The 20,207-nt window shown below is 38.7% G+C and overlaps 1 protein-coding gene across 2 annotated transcripts in view; it reads left to right on the forward strand.

Moving 5' to 3' along the window:
• Nucleotides 1-18,600, forward strand: part of CREB1 (cAMP responsive element binding protein 1) — a 44,584-nt gene extending 25,984 nt beyond the window's left edge. The window contains exons 2-8 of one of the 2 annotated variants that reach the window (XM_060782688.2): nt 146-231; nt 1,338-1,484; nt 3,979-4,079; nt 6,815-6,957; nt 8,800-8,982; nt 9,718-9,868; nt 11,290-18,600. In XM_060782688.2, coding sequence (XP_060638671.1) covers nt 154-231; nt 1,338-1,484; nt 3,979-4,079; nt 6,815-6,957; nt 8,800-8,982; nt 9,718-9,868; nt 11,290-11,434 — 948 coding nt within the window. In that variant the 5' untranslated portion in view covers nt 146-153 and the 3' untranslated portion in view covers nt 11,435-18,600. Of the gene's footprint in view, nt 1-145; nt 262-1,337; nt 1,485-3,978; nt 4,080-6,814; nt 6,958-8,799; nt 8,983-9,717; nt 9,869-11,289 lie in introns of both variants that reach the window. The other variant, XM_060782680.2, reaches the window with a different exon arrangement.
• Nucleotides 18,601-20,207: the final 1,607 nt, after the last annotated feature.

The following is a 20,207-nucleotide window of genomic DNA, read 5'->3' on the forward strand; positions in this document are numbered from 1 at the left end:
AGTCGGACATGACTAGACTTAATGTCAGGGGAAACCTTTACTTTTTTAACCTTATATTTAATATAAGCAAATCCTTAGAAAGGACATGTACAGAATAAGCATGAAAAATTAAAACAATTAATAATACTAATTGTTATCATTGCAGGTAACTAAATGACCATGGAATCTGGTGCAGACAACCAGCAGGGTGGAGATGCAGCTGTTACAGAAGCAGAGAATCAACAAATGACGGTACAGCCACAAATAGCAACATTAGCCCAGGTACAAAGCTGGCCTGATTTGGCCTGGGTGCTATTTTCTATATTTCAATATTCTATTTCCATTAAAAAACAAATCCTCCTTCTCTGTTTTTTTTTTTTTTTTTAATTGGAAGAATCTTCTTGAATGTATGACACTTGGGCTGTCATACTCAAACTCTTACAGATTTCCTCACTCTCAGCTCCTATACAAAAAAACAAAAACAAACAATAGCTGTCTAGAAAGGTCTGGAAAAGCTTGGTGGGAATGCAGTCCATCCCCAAAAACTGCTGTCAGTCAGGGCATGCATGTCTGCACACACATTCCCTCTCTGGTCCCTTGACTGCAAGCACTACTAGAAAGGCTACTTAGTTAACAATTAGAGGATGATGCTCACATTGGCATGCTACCATTTTTAATAAAAGTGTGGCAGGAGCCACCAGCTACATTTTGACCGTATTTATTCAAACAGTCAAACATGTTGTTAAAAAATTACATAAGCACAAAACTCCCATTTAGTCTTAAAGCGAAATATTGCAACAGTGTTATTCTTATAGAATTTGACAGATTTATAGGCTCTTACAATATATTACATTAATTGCTACCAAATGAAGCAATTTCTGAGCAGAAAGGGGAAATGTCAGAGCACCTTGGCTCTTTAAACTGGTATGTTCACAAACCTTTTGCCAACATACATACCTTGCTTTCCTTCCTTTCTGAAATGTAAGGGTTAAATCAAAGCCAGAAGTGTTAAATTAACCATACTTTCCCATTTCGTCCAAGCTAATAATCTAGTTACCAGCTTCAGAATAAACCAGGATCTCCAACCAAAGTCAAATTGTGGTATAAGATTTTATTTTTCCCAAAACTGGTGATTTGTTTTTCCAATCCAAATTACATGGGAAGCTATGGTCATTTGCTCCCTTATTTCTTGCTACATTATGCAAAAAGATGAGAGAATGGGCTGCATACACAGGCAAAAGTTTGTCCATATCACATCCTATTAAGTCAAGTATGTCCACCACAGTTTTGGTTTACAATGGTCAAGAGCATTCTTGCATTGCTATAGTAATGGCTCATATTGTCTCTTTCTTTTCTAGGTATCTATGCCAGCAGGTCACGGAACATCTTCTGCTCCCACTGTAACCTTAGTACAGCTCCCCAACGGGCAGACAGTTCAAGTCCATGGTGTTATTCAGGCTGCCCAGCCATCGGTGATTCAGTCTCCACAAGTCCAGACAGTTCAGGTACATGGAAAAGAATTTTAAAACCACACTATCTCATGAAGCATACCTTAATTAGTCTTTAGTGTCGTTTGTTATCATATGCCTATGATGTGTCCATTGAGTTTTAAAAGGAAAATTCTGTATTGATTTTGAACAGGGCCAGAGACTTGAGAGCTAGAATGAATCTTCTCCCCAATTTGATCTCATCCCTTTAAAATTCCTCATGGCTCTTAATAATTATTTATTTATCGTATTTCTATCCTGTAGGTTTTTTCGGGCTATATGGCCATGTTCTAGAGCAGTGGTTCTCAACCTGGGGTCCCCAGATGTTTTTGGCCTCCAACTCCCAGAAATCATAACAATTAGTAAACTGGCTGGGATTTCTGGGAGATGTAGGCCAAAAACATCTGGGGACCCCAGGTTGAGAACCACTGTTCTAGAGGCATTCTCTCCTGACGTTTCGCCTGCATCTATGGCAAGCATCCTCAGAAGTTGTAAGGTGTTTTTCTTCTCTGTTTCTGCCGTCATTCTGATTGGTTGTGTAGAATGGATACTTTTCTATTGCAAGTCTTTTTTAATCTGCCTTCTTACACTTTAGTATGGAGAGTATGTTCTGTGTGCTTTGAGATCTCTCTCTGTTTGTATGTCAGGAGAGATGTAGTGATTGAGCTTTTCCCTTTCTTGAAACCTTAGAAGAGATGGGTGTTAGAGTAGCTCAGGCCCAGTTCTTGATTATTAAGAAATGCAGTTATTTCTTATTATTGTAAATAAATCTTTTGTGATTGTTTAAGATTGGACTCTGCATGTTTGTCACCTAAGTTCTGAATTCTTTGCAACCACATCACATGGCACTTCATGCTCTGCTCACTAATGAGCTGATGTTCAGCTTTTGTATCCTGTTTGATTTTGGATGCTCTGTTTTAATTTAGGGTAGTTTTCCCTAACAAAAAGGGCCCAGATATTTCTTTGGAAAGTGTGAGTCTGTGCAGTTTGATGGGCATGAGCTGAGGAGAATTTGTCAGGTTCAGATATGCAGTCTGGAATCCAGACTGCATATCTGAACCAGATATGATTCAAGCATTTGAAGTGATGTGAGCAAGCTTTGGTTTTGGGCCAATTCAATTCTGGATTCTTATTTTGATTTTGTAGAATTGTTTTAAGCGCAGGATTACATCTAAAGGTCTTTTCTCCTGGACCTTCACAAACAACCCTTGACAACCCCTGCACCTTGAAAAAAGTACCACCACCACCACCACCACCACCACCACCACCCCCCACCCCCCCGCCTAGTACCAACAAAGTGTATTTTAGGAAGCTACTGGGGTAAAGAAACCACCTAAATGTTATTATACTACATCTTAAAGTTTTCCTTTGTTTATAAAAAGAAATAGCATGTAGGAGGCAAATTGTACCCCCCAAAGAGTATTTATTGGGCTGCTTTTCAGGATTCAGTGCAATTGGACAAGATCTGTGGAGCCTTCTGGACCATGGTTTGCCCATCCCTTTTTATATTTTTTAAAACAAAATTAATTTGTTTTCCTGATTGTGTTTCAGACATTAGTATTTTGATAATCTCCAATAAGCAGATTTCTCAAGCTAGTGTTTGCACAGTTGTTTGTATCAACTATATTCTGTTTCAGCTGCCCCGTCACCAAAATGAGATAATTTTGATAAGGACCATTGTTCTCTGTTTGCACTTTATGAGTAGCTCCTTTGGTGCATACATTGAAAGCTAGATTCCAGATTTATCACGTTTGACAAGTAAAGCCCACCAAAATTTAGCAGGCATGCAGGGATTTCTAATTACAGTGAAACAAGATAAAGAAACTGATAAGAAAAGTATTTGGAATGTAGAAGGTGGGGATTAAAGAGAAGAATGCAGTAAGAATGTTGAAATATTGAGTTCACTGTTTCTCAATCTTTCAGAGTTCCGTGAAATATTGCGTAAACCTTAAGTGTGCTTTTTCCCCTGTCCTACAGATGAAGGGAACGGATTGGCACACTAATATATATGTATAGAAATGTGCTCTGTTCACGCACCCTTAAAAACATTTAAGTTTAGAACAATAAAGTTTTGAAACATAATAATTTTTCCTATATCCTATTTTTATGCTGAACAGTCAGCCAGTTCTGCAAATGCTCACCAGTCTTCTACTATAAGCATCGTATATTTACTGCCTGCTACCAAGCACCTCTGTTGTTTTTGGAGTTCTGTTGTTGTCCCAAAAGTTAGGATTATTAAAGCCAATAGTACCCAATTTCCTGTGAAAAAAAATCCTCTATGATTCAGAATGTCCTCAAGTAACAATTTTGGGTTTTTTTTTGTTTGTTTGTTTGTTTTGTTTTTTGTCATGTCAGGAGCAACTTGAGAAACTGCAATTTTGTTGACCTGCAGGCTATTCGCATACATAGAGATGCTCTTTGGATGCACACGTATTGAAAGTTTTCCAACTCTGTATCTCTTGCTTATTACTTCTACTTACAGTAGAAAACATGATTATGTTCTTCATTTTAGATATCCACCATTGCAGAGAGCGAAGATTCACAGGAATCAGTAGACAGTGTCACAGACTCCCAGAAACGCAGGGAAATTCTCTCCAGGCGACCTTCGTACAGGTAGTCATTTAACTTTTTCTACACACTCTCAGCAGATCAGCATATGCAAAGTTGTCAACCACTAAGGATGTCTTCCTATAATTAGCATCTGGTAGCAAGTCAACTGGAAGTCCTTTAACCATAATTGTTAGTTTCCTTAACAACCAAGATGTATTTGTTTCTTATTTTGGAGTCCAGTGCAGGATTTACAGAGACAGCATCCCAGTATCTGTCACCTGTGTGTTAATGTATTGTCGAAGGCTTTCATGGCCAGAATCACTGGGTTGTTGTAGGTTTTTTCGGGCCATATGGCCATGTTCTAGAGGCATTCCCTCCTGAAGTTTCACCTGCATCTATGGAAAGCATCCTCACTACCTCTGAGGATGCTTGCCATAGATGCAGGTGAAATGTCAGGAGAGAATGCCTCTAGAACATGGCCATATACAACAACCCTGTGTGTTAATGGTTCACCATATCTTATCTCAGAGCATAAATGAGGATCCTATGTCCCATTGGCCAGTTATAGTCCTCAAGTCTCCATTTTATCCCTTGAGATCTTAGGCAAGGCTTCTTCCTCTTCCTGGGGTATCACCCTTTTCAAATAAGGGAGGTTGGTAGAGTGAACAACTGTATTTGTGAATCTCAATCATTGCTAGTCTGGAGTTTCTAGAATCCAAGCCCAAGGGACATTTTCTCCTTCTGTCATGATAGCCTGCTCATAGTAACAAGCTGGGATATAGTTATAGCAGATACAGTTAATCTTGAAGTGTTTAATTGCAGGTCCTGGCAGCTCAGCAAAATATTTTCTCTCTCTCTCTCTGAAAATTATCTTATTCCATAAAATGATAGCAGTTCCTAATTTATATAAGCACGATTTAAAATATTTTTTCCATTTATGAAGTATTGATTTATTGACCAAGAAACCCTGACAATAAAAACACAGAGTACTGTGAAAAAAGGAAGATTCCATCTTAGACATAAATGGAAAAGGATTTTTAAAACATTCCAGTACCATCCTGGGCTCGAAGCAACCACATTATGGAATACTGTGTATAGTTGAGTCATAGCACTTGAACAGAGATAACATAGGGTTAGAAACATTGGAATTAAGGGCCTAAATCAACTTGTTAGCCCTAATTAGAGTAGACCCATTAAATCAGTGAAACTTCAATAAGTTTTCATTGGCCACATTCCCATTTGTTAATGAATTTGCTGTAATTGAAATTGGCAGTTGGATTTGGGCCAAAATTATAAACAGACTGAAGCCAGTCTCCTATGACGAAATGTTTTAAAATAGGGCTACTTCTAATAGCTTAGAAAGGGAGATATTATAGAGGTGCCCACCATGGCATTACCTTTCCACAGTGGTGGGATTGCTTGTGCCTGTGAGGCAAAGGGCTATGCTGATGGCAGATAGGTTTTTGCTGTGGAGAGACTACACATACCAAACAGTGCTTGGCAGCAGCTGCTGTAGAAAGATGATATTTGTGGAGGATATCTCAGAGATAACAGCAGTAGCACCATAGCTAGTGCTTGTTAGTACTACCAGAAGACTGCCATGGTAACCTACACCAGAATCCTTTAACCTTCAAAATCATATGATGTGACAGTCCAAAATAAAACAAGATATCACATGTTCTGGGCTCATTGAGTGCCTTCTGAACTGGGGGCATCATCTTATGTCCTATAAGATGGTACTCTCAGTTCAGAAGGCACTCAATGAGCCCAGAACTTGTGATAACTCTGTTGGTCGAGTGGGCTTATTAACAAAAGACCCTCTCCATGTATGTATAGCAGAGTAACTTATTAGCAGCAGCGTGACCCAGCACCAGTAGGCACAAGTGATAAAAAGAACAAAAAACACAGAGATCAATGTTATACCTTCCTTAGGAGGCTTTCATTTGTAGTAAAATAATATGGTTGCACTATTTACAAGAACAAGGTTTCCATCGCACAAATAAAGTTCATTGTACTTTTTTCTTTGCTTCCACACTGGGCTTCTTTCTCATACAGATAAACAGCTTTTCTCTTTCAGTGCCTCTTCTCACACCAAACTTACACAGGAGCTTCACACACGATGGCCTTCAACCTGGGACTTCTCTCACCAAAGCTTCTCACACCAGGCCTACTCATACTGAGGCCTACTAACACTGAGCCTTCTTCACACAGGCAAAATAACATTGAGGCCTACTAACACACTGAGGCCCTTCACAGACTGAGAGCTACTAAGCTACACATGCTTGTATTGAACTGCTGTTTTGCTGAGTTATTGCATCCATTTAACCCTTTGAGTACTTGATTCATATTTTTGTAATTAAAAATACATAATTAATTTTAATATTTCTGACAAACTCTATTAAATATTTCAGAACAGTTGATTCAGTAGAGCAACCCCAAAAAAGTACTCATTCTCATGAGGTTCAAAACAGGGGTGCATCTTTCTAATTGATGGCATCCTAGAATCGCTTCTTTTTTTTAATGGGTGAGAGAAGAGGAGGGAAAAAAATGTTTCTCCATCCTCTCTCCACTGCTGCCTCCACTTCCCACAGCGCCAGAAGCACGGAGAGAGAGACCCCAGATTTGGGGCACCATCAGGTTTGTTATCCAACATATAGGACATTCTGGGTATCCTGATCTCCAATTCCTCAATCCTTTTCTCTGCATATCTAATGTGACTTGGTGGCCATTGTGATTGCCCAGAAACATGGTAGCTACTAGAACTGGGTGAGATATCTTCAATGTTCTTTCCCTTTTAGAAAAATCTTGAATGACTTATCCTCAGATGCCCCGGGCGTGCCAAGGATTGAAGAAGAAAAGTCTGAAGAGGAGGCAGCAGCACCTGCCATCACTACTGTCACAGTGCCAACTCCAATTTACCAAACAAGCAGTGGGCAATACAGTATGTAGCTTCTGTTTTTCATTAAATAACTGGAGATGACAAGGACATCGAGATCCTAAATTTTAAAATAAAGACTGTTTGATATTTGTGTTATTGGTTTCTCACAAAGTGCTCAGGGATATCCAGTGCTCCAGATTTCCCATTATCACAATTTGAGATGAGGAGTCGGAATTGTTTAGACTACATAGAGAGGACATATATGGAAAGTGCCAAAAAGATAACCACAATTTGGTTCTAGAGATGCTGCAAGAAAATAGAAATGCGTATAATTCCAGTTGCAAGGGTTACACTTATGCTAAAGGGCCAGATTCTATCCTACCAGCATTGCTAAAGCGATAACCCTCTTATGATCAACATTCTCTTGCCTGGCTGTTAGGAATTTGTGAGAGTCCAAAACACCTGGATAGCCAAAATTTGCCCATACCTGTTATTGTCCTTCAATAAATCTTGCATACAAGCATACATTTGCCTTCTAGTTTCAGTTACCATACAAGAAGCATTGCCACGTGGATCATCTGTAACTTGGCAAACTTTAACAGAAGGAAGGAAGATGTAGTGCTTGTGACAAGTCTTTGTCCTGGTCCCTAGTGTTGTCCTGATTTTGTTTTAAGGAGTGGTGTTGCTGATATCCACCATCACTATGGCTATGCTGTGGATGCAGATATTGCGTGCAGGAATGGATTGGTGTTATTTGTAATAGAGTTGGGATGTCTATACTAGAAGCATTAGATGTGAGCCCATGCGTGCTACAGAGGAGCTCCGTAAAAGAGAATAAACTAGAATGAATTAGAAACAGAGAAACAAGAGAAGCTGTTTGTGAAGAACAAAAAGGAATCAATATGAAGTAGTAACAAAGAAGCGATTGCTAACATGGAAATCTGGATTAAAAATCTAAATAGAATTGTTGAAAAGATATGACTAGAAATGTAAATAAAGCAAAGTGAAGTTATTTTTGGACTAGAACTCCAAGCTCTGGGCAAGACACATAACACATAATATAGAGAAGAGTGGAAAACAAAATGAACCTTCTTAACCATTGGAATGAACGAATGGTGCCATAGTCCTATCAGAAGTATATTGTTAGTTCTAACAACTTCATTGTGCTGCTGATTAAAAATATTATTACGTAGTTAAAAACTCTGGAGTCATTTAGTAAATACTTGGTAATAATAAAGGAAAGTATTAAAAGATAGAGATTATAAACCTAAAAAATCCCAGACTGCACAATAAACACATATACCAAATCACAATTTCTATATATTGAATTGAATTGAAAGTATCTTTGCTTCAATGATACTTTATCATAGTCACAAACAAAATTATACTACTGACCTTGTTTGAAGAACATTAATAAGAACATTACTAAGAGAATGTTGTTTGCTTGCGACTGTAAGAGCTGCCAGTTGCTGCCCAGGAATCAGAAGTGCCATTTTTTCCCCTATCAAATAGTAGATTCCACACACCAAAACGAAAAGTATGTTTAAATGAGACTTTTGAAAAGAAACACAGCCAATCTCAGCTATAATGACTGGTATATGAAATTAGAGGGGAGAGCATTAGTAAAGAGGTGACCGTCCTGTAGTGGCCAAAAATAATGTGCAAAAAAGAAACAAATGTCTGCATCAGCTGCCGGGATTATATCATTAGGGCAGTGTCTGACTTCATTGGTAATTGCAGTAGATAACATTTTTAAAACCCACAGTATGACATAGAAAACAAAACAGGAGTAAGCCTTGAGACAGACTATTTTTAATTATCTGTTTGGAAAAAAGCCTGGAAATGTATATACAACTGTGAGGACATTACTATTCAAAATGGTGACTGCCATTTCCATGCTTTCAGTTGCTATCACCCAGGGCGGTGCAATCCAGTTAGCCAACAATGGCACAGATGGAGTCCAGGGCCTGCAGACTCTGACCATGACCAATGCTGCTGCAACCCAGCCTGGTACTACCATTTTACAGTATGCCCAGACCACGGACGGACAACAGATTCTTGTACCCAGCAACCAGGTTGTTGTACAAGGTAAGGCTAGAAGAGTCTTATGGTTTTTAATGTTTTTAGTTGGAATTATAAAAGTATGGTTACAAAGTGGGGGAGGGGAGCGGGCAGGGGAAGAAGATGTAAAAGCGAGAAAGGGAAGAAAATAGTTAGCATAGGAACATGGACTAGGTATATACATTTATAAAGCTGGTCATATTTCCAAACATACATTTGCCTAACAATGTTTGTAGAATTGACATTATTAGGCCCATGAACAGCTAAAGCAGTGAGAACTTCTGACCACTGAATGATAGAGGATTAATTGTTTATCTTTCAAGCCTTGAAGTATAAAAGTATGCAGGCTTCAACCATGTAGTTGTTAGGGCATCAGTGTCCGGGGTGGATTGTATGGTAGGTATCTGGACCCAAACCATATAGCACTTTAAAGGTCAAAACCAACACTTAAATTCAGCTATCAGAATTTAAGACGCAATTGCAGAGCTATCTCTTCCGGTATGCTCACTCAGTCACTTTTAAACTGATTTATCCTGCATTTTATTGGTGTTGGTCTTATGTGGTTTTTTATATATTTTAATAGTGCTCTTTTCTATCTCTGTTTTAACTGAGTTATACCCCACCCTCAGCTGTAAGGAGAGGTGGGCAACAAATTATTTATGACGATGATGATGATTATTATTATCAACGCTTAAATTGTTTTGCGATTTTCCAGACATGTGAAAGCTAACAGATTTTTTTTAAAAAAAAAAAACCTCCTAGCTGCCTCAGGAGATGTCCAGACTTACCAAATCCGCACTGCACCCACAAGCACCATTGCCCCTGGTGTCGTCATGGCATCGTCCCCAGCCCTTCCCACCCAGCCTGCAGAGGAAGCAGCACGAAAGAGAGAAGTCCGTCTAATGAAGAACAGGTTTGTTTCTGTGCAAGGCCAGGTGGAGAGATGTCTCTGCCTCAGACAAATGAAATGGCAAGGCCCAGCTTTCTTACAAAAGGCTTTGGTATAGGATGAAAGTAAATTAGGTACTTGACTATTTCCCAAGTGGAAAAAATTAAGAAGCCCTGATCTAGAGGACGAGAAAATCCTTGAGAGCAGTGCTGGCTGATGCCTGCCCTGTCGGTGGAGTGGTAAACCCACTCCAGGTTTTTAGTTTGAACCTTAAAAAACTATCCAGGGTACTAGGCCTATCTGGCTGTGGGATTCAGCATCTTGAATCCTTTAAAGTTCATCGTAACACCTAGAGCATATTTGGTGATGCAGGGCCCTTTTTAAAAAAAGAACAGTAATACATACAACAGAATACGCAACCCTGCCAGCTTGTATGCTTAAAGAAAGTAACGTAATGAGAAGCTCAGTGAGCAACACAACGAGCAACCTTTTAAAATGGCACGAAGCTAATTATTTTTCTTCTGTAACAGCATTGAGTAATGCAAAAAGTGACTTTTAAGAAGCAGAAGCTGATTTTCACTCCCCCCCCCCTTCCTGTTGTTCTTGGTCACGGGTCCTCAAACTAAGGCCCGAGGGCCGGTCATTTACTCGGTCCTCGCTCAGGGTCAAAAGTCTGAAATGACTTGAAAACAAAACGACAACAATCCTATCTCATCAGCCAAAGGCAGGCCCACACTTCCCACTGAAATACTAACAAGTTTATGTTTGTTAAAACTGTTCTTCATTTTAATTGTTGTATTGTTTTTAAGTGTTTTTTGCACTAAAAATAAGATCTGTGCAGTGTGCAAATGCTTTTTTCAAATTATAATCCGGCCCTCCAACAGTTTGAAGGACTGTGACCTGGCCCTCTGTTTAAATAGTTTAAGGACCCCTATTCTAGGTCAATGGTTCTCAACCTGTGGGTCTTGGCCTACAACTCCCAGAAATTCCAGCCAGTTTACCAGCTGTTAGGATTTCTGGAAGTTGAAGGCCAAAACACCTGGGGACCCACAGGTTGAGAACCACTGCTCTAGAACTTATTTGCAATTGATTCTAAGCAAGCACTTTCACTGATGGATTCTTCCATATTTATCATTTAACTTACCAAAAATATTAAACTTAGTACAGTGGTTCTCAACCTTTGGTCCTCCAGGTATTTTGGACTTCCAACTCCCAAAAATCCCATCCAGTTTATCGGCTCTATGGAATTGTGGGAGCTGATGTCCAAAACACCTAGAGGACTACTGCAGTAAAGTATAATGTTTTACCTGTCTGATAGGAGATTTGTGTTGGCTGTAGCCCCCAAATTATTACACCATCCAGACATATTTGCATGCATGATCATAGTTCAAAACCTACGAACCATATCTGCATATTGATCTGTTTTTGAATGTCCCATTTTGCAGGGAAGCAGCACGCGAGTGCCGCCGGAAGAAAAAGGAATATGTCAAATGTCTAGAAAACAGAGTGGCTGTGCTTGAAAACCAAAACAAGACATTGATTGAAGAACTGAAAGCACTTAAGGACCTTTATTGCCACAAATCGGATTAATTTTAGATCCCCATTTTTGGCTCGTTAATGCAGGAGAAAGACTGGTTTGATGACAGCCAGAAAGACAAAGTGAACTTTTAATTTTCTAAACATTTCTGTTGTTTTTTTTATCTACGCGCAAAACTGCCTGAAAGCAACTGCAGAATTTAATTCGTCTGTGCTTTGCATTAAACTGTGAATGTTGAGACACCTGCCTCCACTTCCCCCCTTCCCTGCCCCCAGATTATTTTCATCGCTAGTGTGAAGAGAAAACATTGACTTCCTCACCTCCCATCCTCTTCACGGAATGAGCATGTTCACTTCCAAAGTTATTGGATGCGGCAATATGCTATAAGGATTTCAAGATGTAGCGTACTGCACTTGCCAGAAAGCCCCAGAGAAGCAGTCTCTGCTCTGAAGTAAACCGAGGCCATGTACAGGTATGATGCACCGAGGAAGCTATGGTTGCCAAATTGTTTCATGGTTTCTATCATCCATCCTCAAGACTGTACAGTTGCAGCTCTATATATATGGTGGAACGATGCCAAAGGATATATACTGCTTCAGGTGTTATAGGTATCAGCGTAGCAGAGAGAGGACGGGTTGATGACCTGCCCCCCCCCCTTCTAGTTTTTCAAAGCTTTTCTATACTGTAAAATAGATTACATTGATCTTCTGTAATTTGGGAAGAAGTGGTATATTCAGTGATATGCATTAATGTGCAGAAGTTACCAAATACCTTTGACGTAATGATCAATTCCTAATGACCAGTAGAATAGGAACAACAACTTCTAGGGGAGAAAAGGCACTGTTGTAAAGAATTATTCATTAAAAGCACTACCTTTTTGTTTTGCTCCATCCAAAGGTGATGTTATCCAAGGCCACCGTTACCAGAAACAAAGCCAACACAATGTACATTTTGGGTGAAGATGGAAAAACATGCAGCCCATTCTAATTCTATTATGCAAATACAGGTTTTTTTAAACAATCCCTTTTTGTATAGCCTTTAAATTATCATTTAATATAATAACCCCAAAAAGGAGCCAGGGTTAACCTAGGAATCAGAGCAAATGACATAGCAGAAAAAAAATCTTGCTAAAAGTTTTATTGTCTACAATTGTGAAATGTGTCCGGTAAATGAATGGATCAAACACTGTCTTCCAATGCAGTTAAAGCCAACCAATCTGAGCAGAACCTTGGGATTATCAGTAAAGTTCAGCTACAAAAATTTAAATGCCGCACTTGCAAACAGAAACATCTACATTTTCCCTGCAATACTTTGTAAAAAATCTTAAATGAAACATGACTACTGATAATTGAGGAAATTAGAGTAAGGGTTGGACCTTCATAGTCAATATGGAAACATTTAGAGAATGTGTTGTCGAAGGCCTTAGTGGCCAGAATCACTGGGTTGCTGAGTTTTCCGGGCTGTATGGCCATGACAGGAGAGAATGCTTCTGGAACGTGGTCATAAAGCCTGGAAAACTCACAGCAACACATTTTAGAGAACGTAAATTTATTTTAATCTCTAATTTAAGCAGATATCTTGATCTACGTAGACATAGGTAATTAATGTATACAAGCCTCTGTGTAAAGTAAATGAATCTATTAATATAGCATTGGATAATAGATTTTCTAAAACAAAAAGAAACGCACAAAACACGTGAAAGATGTTATCAGATGAGATGAATATCTATGGTCATATTACTGGCTAACCATTTAAGAGAAAGGAATTCTGTTTGTTTGTTTTTTTAATTGTGTTGGAAGCGACCTGAGAAACTCCAATTTGCTTCTGGTGTAAGAGAATTGGCCGTCTGCAGGGACGTTGCCCAGGGGACACCCAGATGTGTTACCATCCTGTGGTTAGCTTCTCTCATGTACCCACATGGGAAGCTGGAGCTGACAGACAGGAGCTCACCGCATCTTGTGGATTTGAACCGCTGACCTGCAGGTCAGCAGTTCAGCTGGCTCAAGGATTTAACTCATTTCACCAGAGCAGGTGTAGGAATTCTGTTAACAAGTGTGATCCACAGAGTCAGATTTAATTTGGCTGTGTACAAAACATTTAATAGAATTAAGAAGTTTTCAAGATTCCCTTTAAGCAGCCTTTCAGAGGTCCTGTTTTTATTCACTATCAGATTTGCTTTTCAATCTGTAGTTGTTTCAGAAGGTGGACCGGATGTTTTTAAAATATTTTATATCTGGCTTGTAAGCTGCTTTGAGCAAATTGGAGAAGGCAAGACAAAAACGTGTATTAATTACTCAATGCATTTTGTTTTGAAAATAAATAGATTCTTGCAAAGATTGAGGCAGACAGATTATGGAAAAATGAATTGCACAGTTTTTATCTGCATTGTGAGACTGGTTTGCCCGCCCCCAGAATTCTGGTCGAATCATGAGCTTTATTGATTTTTCAGAACTCATTCTTGTACTGATAGTTTCCTTGAAAACCATTGTATTCGGTGGTCATCATGTGAGATTTTTTTTCCAAAACGCCTGTTTCTGTGTCAGATAATCCGTTTAAATTGTTGTAGAAATTATGCAATAATTCATTATTTGTTTTACAAAGATAGTATCAGAAAATCAACCACCCTCACTCTTTTGGCATCCACCATAATTCGTTGAGATTGTATTTCACCAGAGAGGCCACCAGCAAAATGGGTTATTATGGGGCTGCTGGCCCTACCTTAGATGTGGCCTTTTCAGGGTCCAGTTGGCTTGCCTCAGTATATACACCATTTGTAGTGTCACAGTATCTGGCTGTTCCAGAGGTAAATTCAGGGTTTTTATTCTGGACTGTTTCACCAGCAATAAGAATAACATTTCAGTCAAATTTTATTTATCCAGAACCGAACTGTTTGGAACCTAGCATTCCTTATCAGTGATTCTCAACCTGTGGGCCTCCATATGTTTTGGCCTTCAACTCCTAGAAATCCTAACAGCTGGTAAACTGGCTGGGATTTCTGGGAGTTGTAGGCCAAAACACCTGGGGACCCACAGGTTGAGAACTACTACCTTAAGTAGTATAAATTACATTTTTATTAACCCAAGCACAGAGCTGACTAGTTGACCAGTGTATGCTTTGCAAATCTAGTATCCGACAGAAGTGAAAAACAATGTGGGGGGGGGGGGGGAATCCCCTTCATTTTATATATTGATAATTTATTGAATTAAGACAAAGACCTGTGTTACTGAGCTGTTAACACATTTGACCCTTTGGCAGCATAATTGAAATTTTGCTAAAAGTCGGGCATAATTGAATTTTTTTAAAAGGCAGAGAAAGGGCTAGCACCATTGTAATCATCATACATAAATTGGTTTCAAGTACAGTTTTTGTATTTCACACAATAAAAGGTACCGTGCAGGTAATTAAAATATTGTCCAAGGTGCTCTTTTAAGAGATAATCTTGGGAAATGCTTATGTATAAAATATGTACATATATAAAATATATACACAGTATATAATCTATAGCTCTGAGAGCTTCTAAGTCAGGAATGCTGAGTATTATAGTATGTTAAGGTCAGAAAAAGAGGGTTTGTGTGTGTGGATGTATGTGGATGTTCATTATTAAAGTGGGTATGAGCATGCACAAGTACACACACACAAAGTTTCTTTTCCCTTTCCCCTCCCTTCAGTACTATGAGATACATCGTTCTGGCGCTTATTGGTATGTTGTACCTTTGTTTTCAGTTATTTTATTTCATTGCTGTTTATAGATATATATATATATATTTTGATAGTGAATTATCAAACAATGTCAACTGTTTAAAAGTCTTCGAATCCCCATATTCTTCACTTTGTGCTTTGTCTCTTGGCAGCTATACACTTTTACAGAAATAATAATAATTGGCAAACGTTGAAGTTGTATGAAGGGAACACAATAGGCCCTTTTGCTTTTTATTGTCACCACTTATAAGGAAAAACAGCATTGCTCAGTTTTGTGTGATTGCTTCTTTTTGTGGCATTTCATAGCAGCTCACTCCAGACTCCAGCAGTTGTCAGCAATGTTGCGTGAATCCACAGCACACTTTTGCCCAGATCTATTTACTGTTTCTATAATATCTCAGTTCCAGAAGTCACCATTTTACCCAACAGTCAATAAATATTCTTTAAAAAGTGAGAACACTCAGCTACAGCGTGATTAAACTGAAACATGTGATTAACTCCTTTGAATAATATTTATCACTGGACTCTCCTTCTGTAGACTTGAATATTTAGTTCCTGTAGTATTCCTGAACATAAAATCAGAACGCTGGGGGAAATTTCCGATATTGCCGTCTTCCTCTGACATTTTCGTTTTTAATGTGTGGGAAGCTTTTTTACAAGAAGAGGCATTTAATATTTTACAAGAAGAGGTTTTAATCATGTGGTTTTGCTCTTGCTTAACTTGAGGAATTTCTGTCCTGCTTCTTTTGGACCTGTTCCGTTTATACATCTCAATACTCCAATCAGATGACTCTCAAGATAATTGTAAAAGGAGACAATTCTCTCAGGGTGATCTGCACAAGGCAGTACCAAAGAAGTTAGGAGTATTCCAATCCCCCTGATGTCAGTGGAAATGTAATAAAGATAAATATTTCATTATTAGAGTAGTCATACCATTAAAGGGAAATTCATATGTTTCATGTTATTGTTTGTCTTGCAGTTTGTGAACATAATGTTCTGGGAACCTGAGGCTAGAAATAGGAAATACTCAACTTTTTAATAGCTAGTAATAGAGCTTTATTATCATCTGACCTTTATTTTTTTAAAAGCACAAATTGAATATTTCCCAGCGGCAATGGATATGGGCAGAGCATTGTGCCTAATGCTGAATCCTTTAGTGTAAAGTGAGTTCGTATATGTAGTACAAACCAATGCTTTTTGAATCTTTGAAGGTTGCTGTGGGTATGATCACACTGAGAAGCACAGCAAACACAAACAAACAAATGGTGCTGAGAATTTTGTAGCCTGCTCAGCTTCTAAGCCACTTTTTGGCTTCATTTCAAGATTAGAAATCAGGAGTAAGAAGCCAGAAATGTAAACCCAGGTATTTCAATGTGAAATGCATTTTTAAAAATTAATACAGACTATACGTAGTCCAAGATTGGCTCATAATTTTTTTAATGCATTTTATTTTTGGTACTGCAAAGTGCAGGTCTCCCACTACCCTGAATTTGTTTGTTTGTTTTTTTAACTGTTTCCTGTAGTCAAGAATTCCTGGGGTTCTTCCAGGTTTACTTTTGTAAACCTTGTTTACAGCTGCAAAGACTCTCATGGCGTCTTACTACACACCTTCTTGCTCATTTTCTCAGGGTTTGCATACCATTTTATTTCTATACAAAGAGTTATTGAGCAATTGTTTGTGGGATGTTAAGAATGAATATCTAGATTGACTGTCAGGAATCTGCAGTAATGTGATGCAACAGTAACTATGTTGGGATGTTATTTATTTCTACATATGTGGCTGTTTAAAAAAAAAGTCTGAATGAGCATGGTATTCATGGCAAGGCCCATTGGTCAGTCCATACTCACAATAACAAGTGTTGGCCTCCTAACCCTACCAAGAATCCAAGGCCACATCAAAGCCACACTCCCAGTGGTGGGCAGAGCTCCTTATTTTACTATTGTTTCCTGAGAGATGTAATGATCAATTTAAGCAGGTCAGAGATTGGTACAAGCTTCAGGGTTTGTTCAAATATAACTTAAGTATAGCATTTGCTATACTTTAATGTAGTGGTTCTCAACCTGGGGTCCCCAGATGTCTTTAGCCTACAACTCCCAGAAATCCTAACAACTGGTAAACTAGCTGGGAGTTGAAGGCCAAAAACATCTGGGGACCCCAGGTTGAGAACCACTGCTTTAGTGAGAATACTGTGTCAGAGCCAGTTACTAGAGTCTCCACTGTAGAAGCAATGCAGTTTGTCATCAATTTAACTGCCATGACTCAGTGCAATGGAAACCTAGGAGAAGGCTTTCATGGCTGGAATCACTGGTTGTTGTATGTTTTTTTGGGCTATATGGCCATAGAGGCATTCTCTCCTGACATTTCGCCTGCATCTATGGCAAACATCCTCAAAAGTTGTGAGGTCTGACCTCACAACCTCTGAGGATGCTTGCCCTAGATGCAGGCAAAATGTCAGAAGAGAATGCCTCTAGAACATGGCCATATAGCCCAAAAAAACATACAACAACCCAGAAACCTAGGAGTTTTCTTTTGGTGTGGACTAGCCCTTTTTGGCACAGAGGATTAAAAACACTAAAACTCCAACTCCCATGGTTCCATAGTATTCAGCCATGGAAGTGATGCAAAACCGCATTAATTCTACAGTGTATATTCATCCTCATCCTTAACCACGATAGGGTTGATATAAGGGACAGTAGAGACAGAATGAAGCCTGAGATGAGAAAATAATATAGGTTTGGGTGTAATTCAAAAACCCATGCAGAACTGCGAGGTCCTGTTGTATAAAATGCTTTTTCGAGTTGTCCTTCCTCCAATTGCTACTAATTGTGTAATATTGTATTTTGCAAAAGCAAGACACTGAATGTCAGGCTTTCAGTTCCATTCAAAATCAGACTGCTTTGCATGTAAACCTTTCTGGCAGAAGGTGTACTGCTGGGGCCCAGGGAAGAGAGCTATGCAACCTTGGCACCTTCTATAAAGTTCCCTCTTTTTTTCTTGGATGTTATTTTTCACATTCAGAGTTTGCAATGCAAAACTCTTTTAGAATAACGTGGGAAGTGTCTGGAGTGGGGGTGACTATGTTATTATTATTTAATACATTTAATTCATCCTCCTTTATTTCTGATTCTTTTGCCCAAAACAATCAGCACAAAACAGGGTATATTGAACTTTCGAAAAGTTTTCTCTTGAAATTATATTACTAAACAGAGAATATGGACAACACATGGATTAAGTTAATTTGAGACTCCATCCCCATTTTAATTTTGTAATTTATCCTTTTCTGCTTTATGGGTTTTTTTACATACTGAGTTATACTGCATTTTATTAACATTATGTACATACTAATTGCTTTGTGTTTCAGAATGCTAGTAATTGCTTTGTATATTAAAGTGATCCTTGTGAATTTGTGAATTATTGTCAAAAAGTCCTTTTTCTTACTGTAAAGTTTGTGGTATGAACTGTCATAACACCCTTTTTACACATTTATGTGCAGACACATAAACATGCTTTTGAAATCTTTTTGAGGTCTCTTTTTTCAGACAAGGGAATATTTCTTAAGGGCTTAGTTCCAAATAGCCATAAAATGCAAAAAAATAAATGCACTTTTAAAGAGGACATTCCTTGCAATATATGTGTGCTACTGTTTGCATTTTGCTAATGGGAAACTGTTGGAGTTACATTTTAAAGAAAACATAGTGCTTGTCTTCCCAGTCTTTTCAGTTGCAAATTCTATGCTAGAATAACGAATTATGGTTGAATTATTGTATTGTTTTATCCAGCAGTCTCCAAGAAGGTATGTAGGCAAAATTTGACTGATCGGGGGTTCTCCTACTGAGACCTTTAGATTAAACACGTGTCACAAAGTAGTTCTAAAGTTTGTGCTCACTGGCCAGAAGTTAACATGATCAACTGTGAACAAACTTTCCAGTTCCCTGTGACGAATTCCTTAAGCTATGGATGAGGAATGCATGGCTCTCTAGATATTATTATTATTATTATTATTATTATTATTATTATTATTATTATTGTCATGTCAGGAGCGACTTGAGAAACTGCAAGTCGCTTCTGGTGTGAGAGAATTGGCCGTCTGCAAGGACGTTGCCCAGGGGACACCCGGATGAGTTGATGTTTTATCATCCTTGTGGGAGGCTTCTCTCATGTCCCCACATGAGGAGCTGGAGCTGATAGAGGGAGCTCATCCGCCTCTCCCCGGATTCGAACCTGCCACCTGTGATACTTCAGTCCTGCTGGCACAGGGGTTTAACCCACTGCGCCACCAGGGCTCCAGGCTCTCTAGATGTCACTGACTCCCAGAGCTTAGCACAGACCATGGTGGCTGAGACTGATGGGTTAGGAGTTCAACAACATCACAGACTCCCCACTCCTGAGACATTAAACACTGATAAACAATGTACAAAGGGATCATTTTGCACCAAAAACTAACAGAAACTTATCTTAGGGTGCATCTACACTGTAGAATTAATGCTATGACTCAATGCTCTGGAATCCTAGTAATTGTCGTTTATTGAGCTAGGTAAAACTACAACTACAACATGTTTCCACATCATAAAGCCATGATGGTTAAAGTAATGTCAAATTGCATTCATTTTACAGTGTTGCTGCACTCTCAGGTGATGCCAGATCCCTTTGTATACTGTTAAATAAGTACATTTTATTGATTAGCCAATTGGCCGTATCAAAAACAGATACACATACAGTATAACATAAATTAAAACAAACTGTTAACAAGGTGCCAATCTAAATCAAATATCTACATTGCCTCTACAATTTACCCCAATCGACTCTAAATATGCAGTTCTCATATTTAGGGCAGTTATGTATGTTATTTTAGCATTCTGGCCAGGCAATACAAATGTAGTTTTTATTCTATATTGTATACTGATATTCCAGACCAATACCACTATGTCTTTTAACTACCCCTCGCTGATAAACACATTCTTAAAGCATGGAATTCTTACATAATAAAAAAAGAGTATGACCTGGGGCTCTTCCAGACAGGCCCTATATCCCAGGATCTGATCCCAGGTTTTCTGTTTAAACTGGATTATGTGAGTCCAGACTGCCAGATAATCTGGAATAAACAGAAAACCTGGGATATAAGGCCT

Source organism: Anolis sagrei, chromosome 1, assembly GCF_037176765.1.
Source record: "Anolis sagrei isolate rAnoSag1 chromosome 1, rAnoSag1.mat, whole genome shotgun sequence".
NCBI classification, from domain to species: Eukaryota; Metazoa; Chordata; class Lepidosauria; order Squamata; family Dactyloidae; genus Anolis; species Anolis sagrei.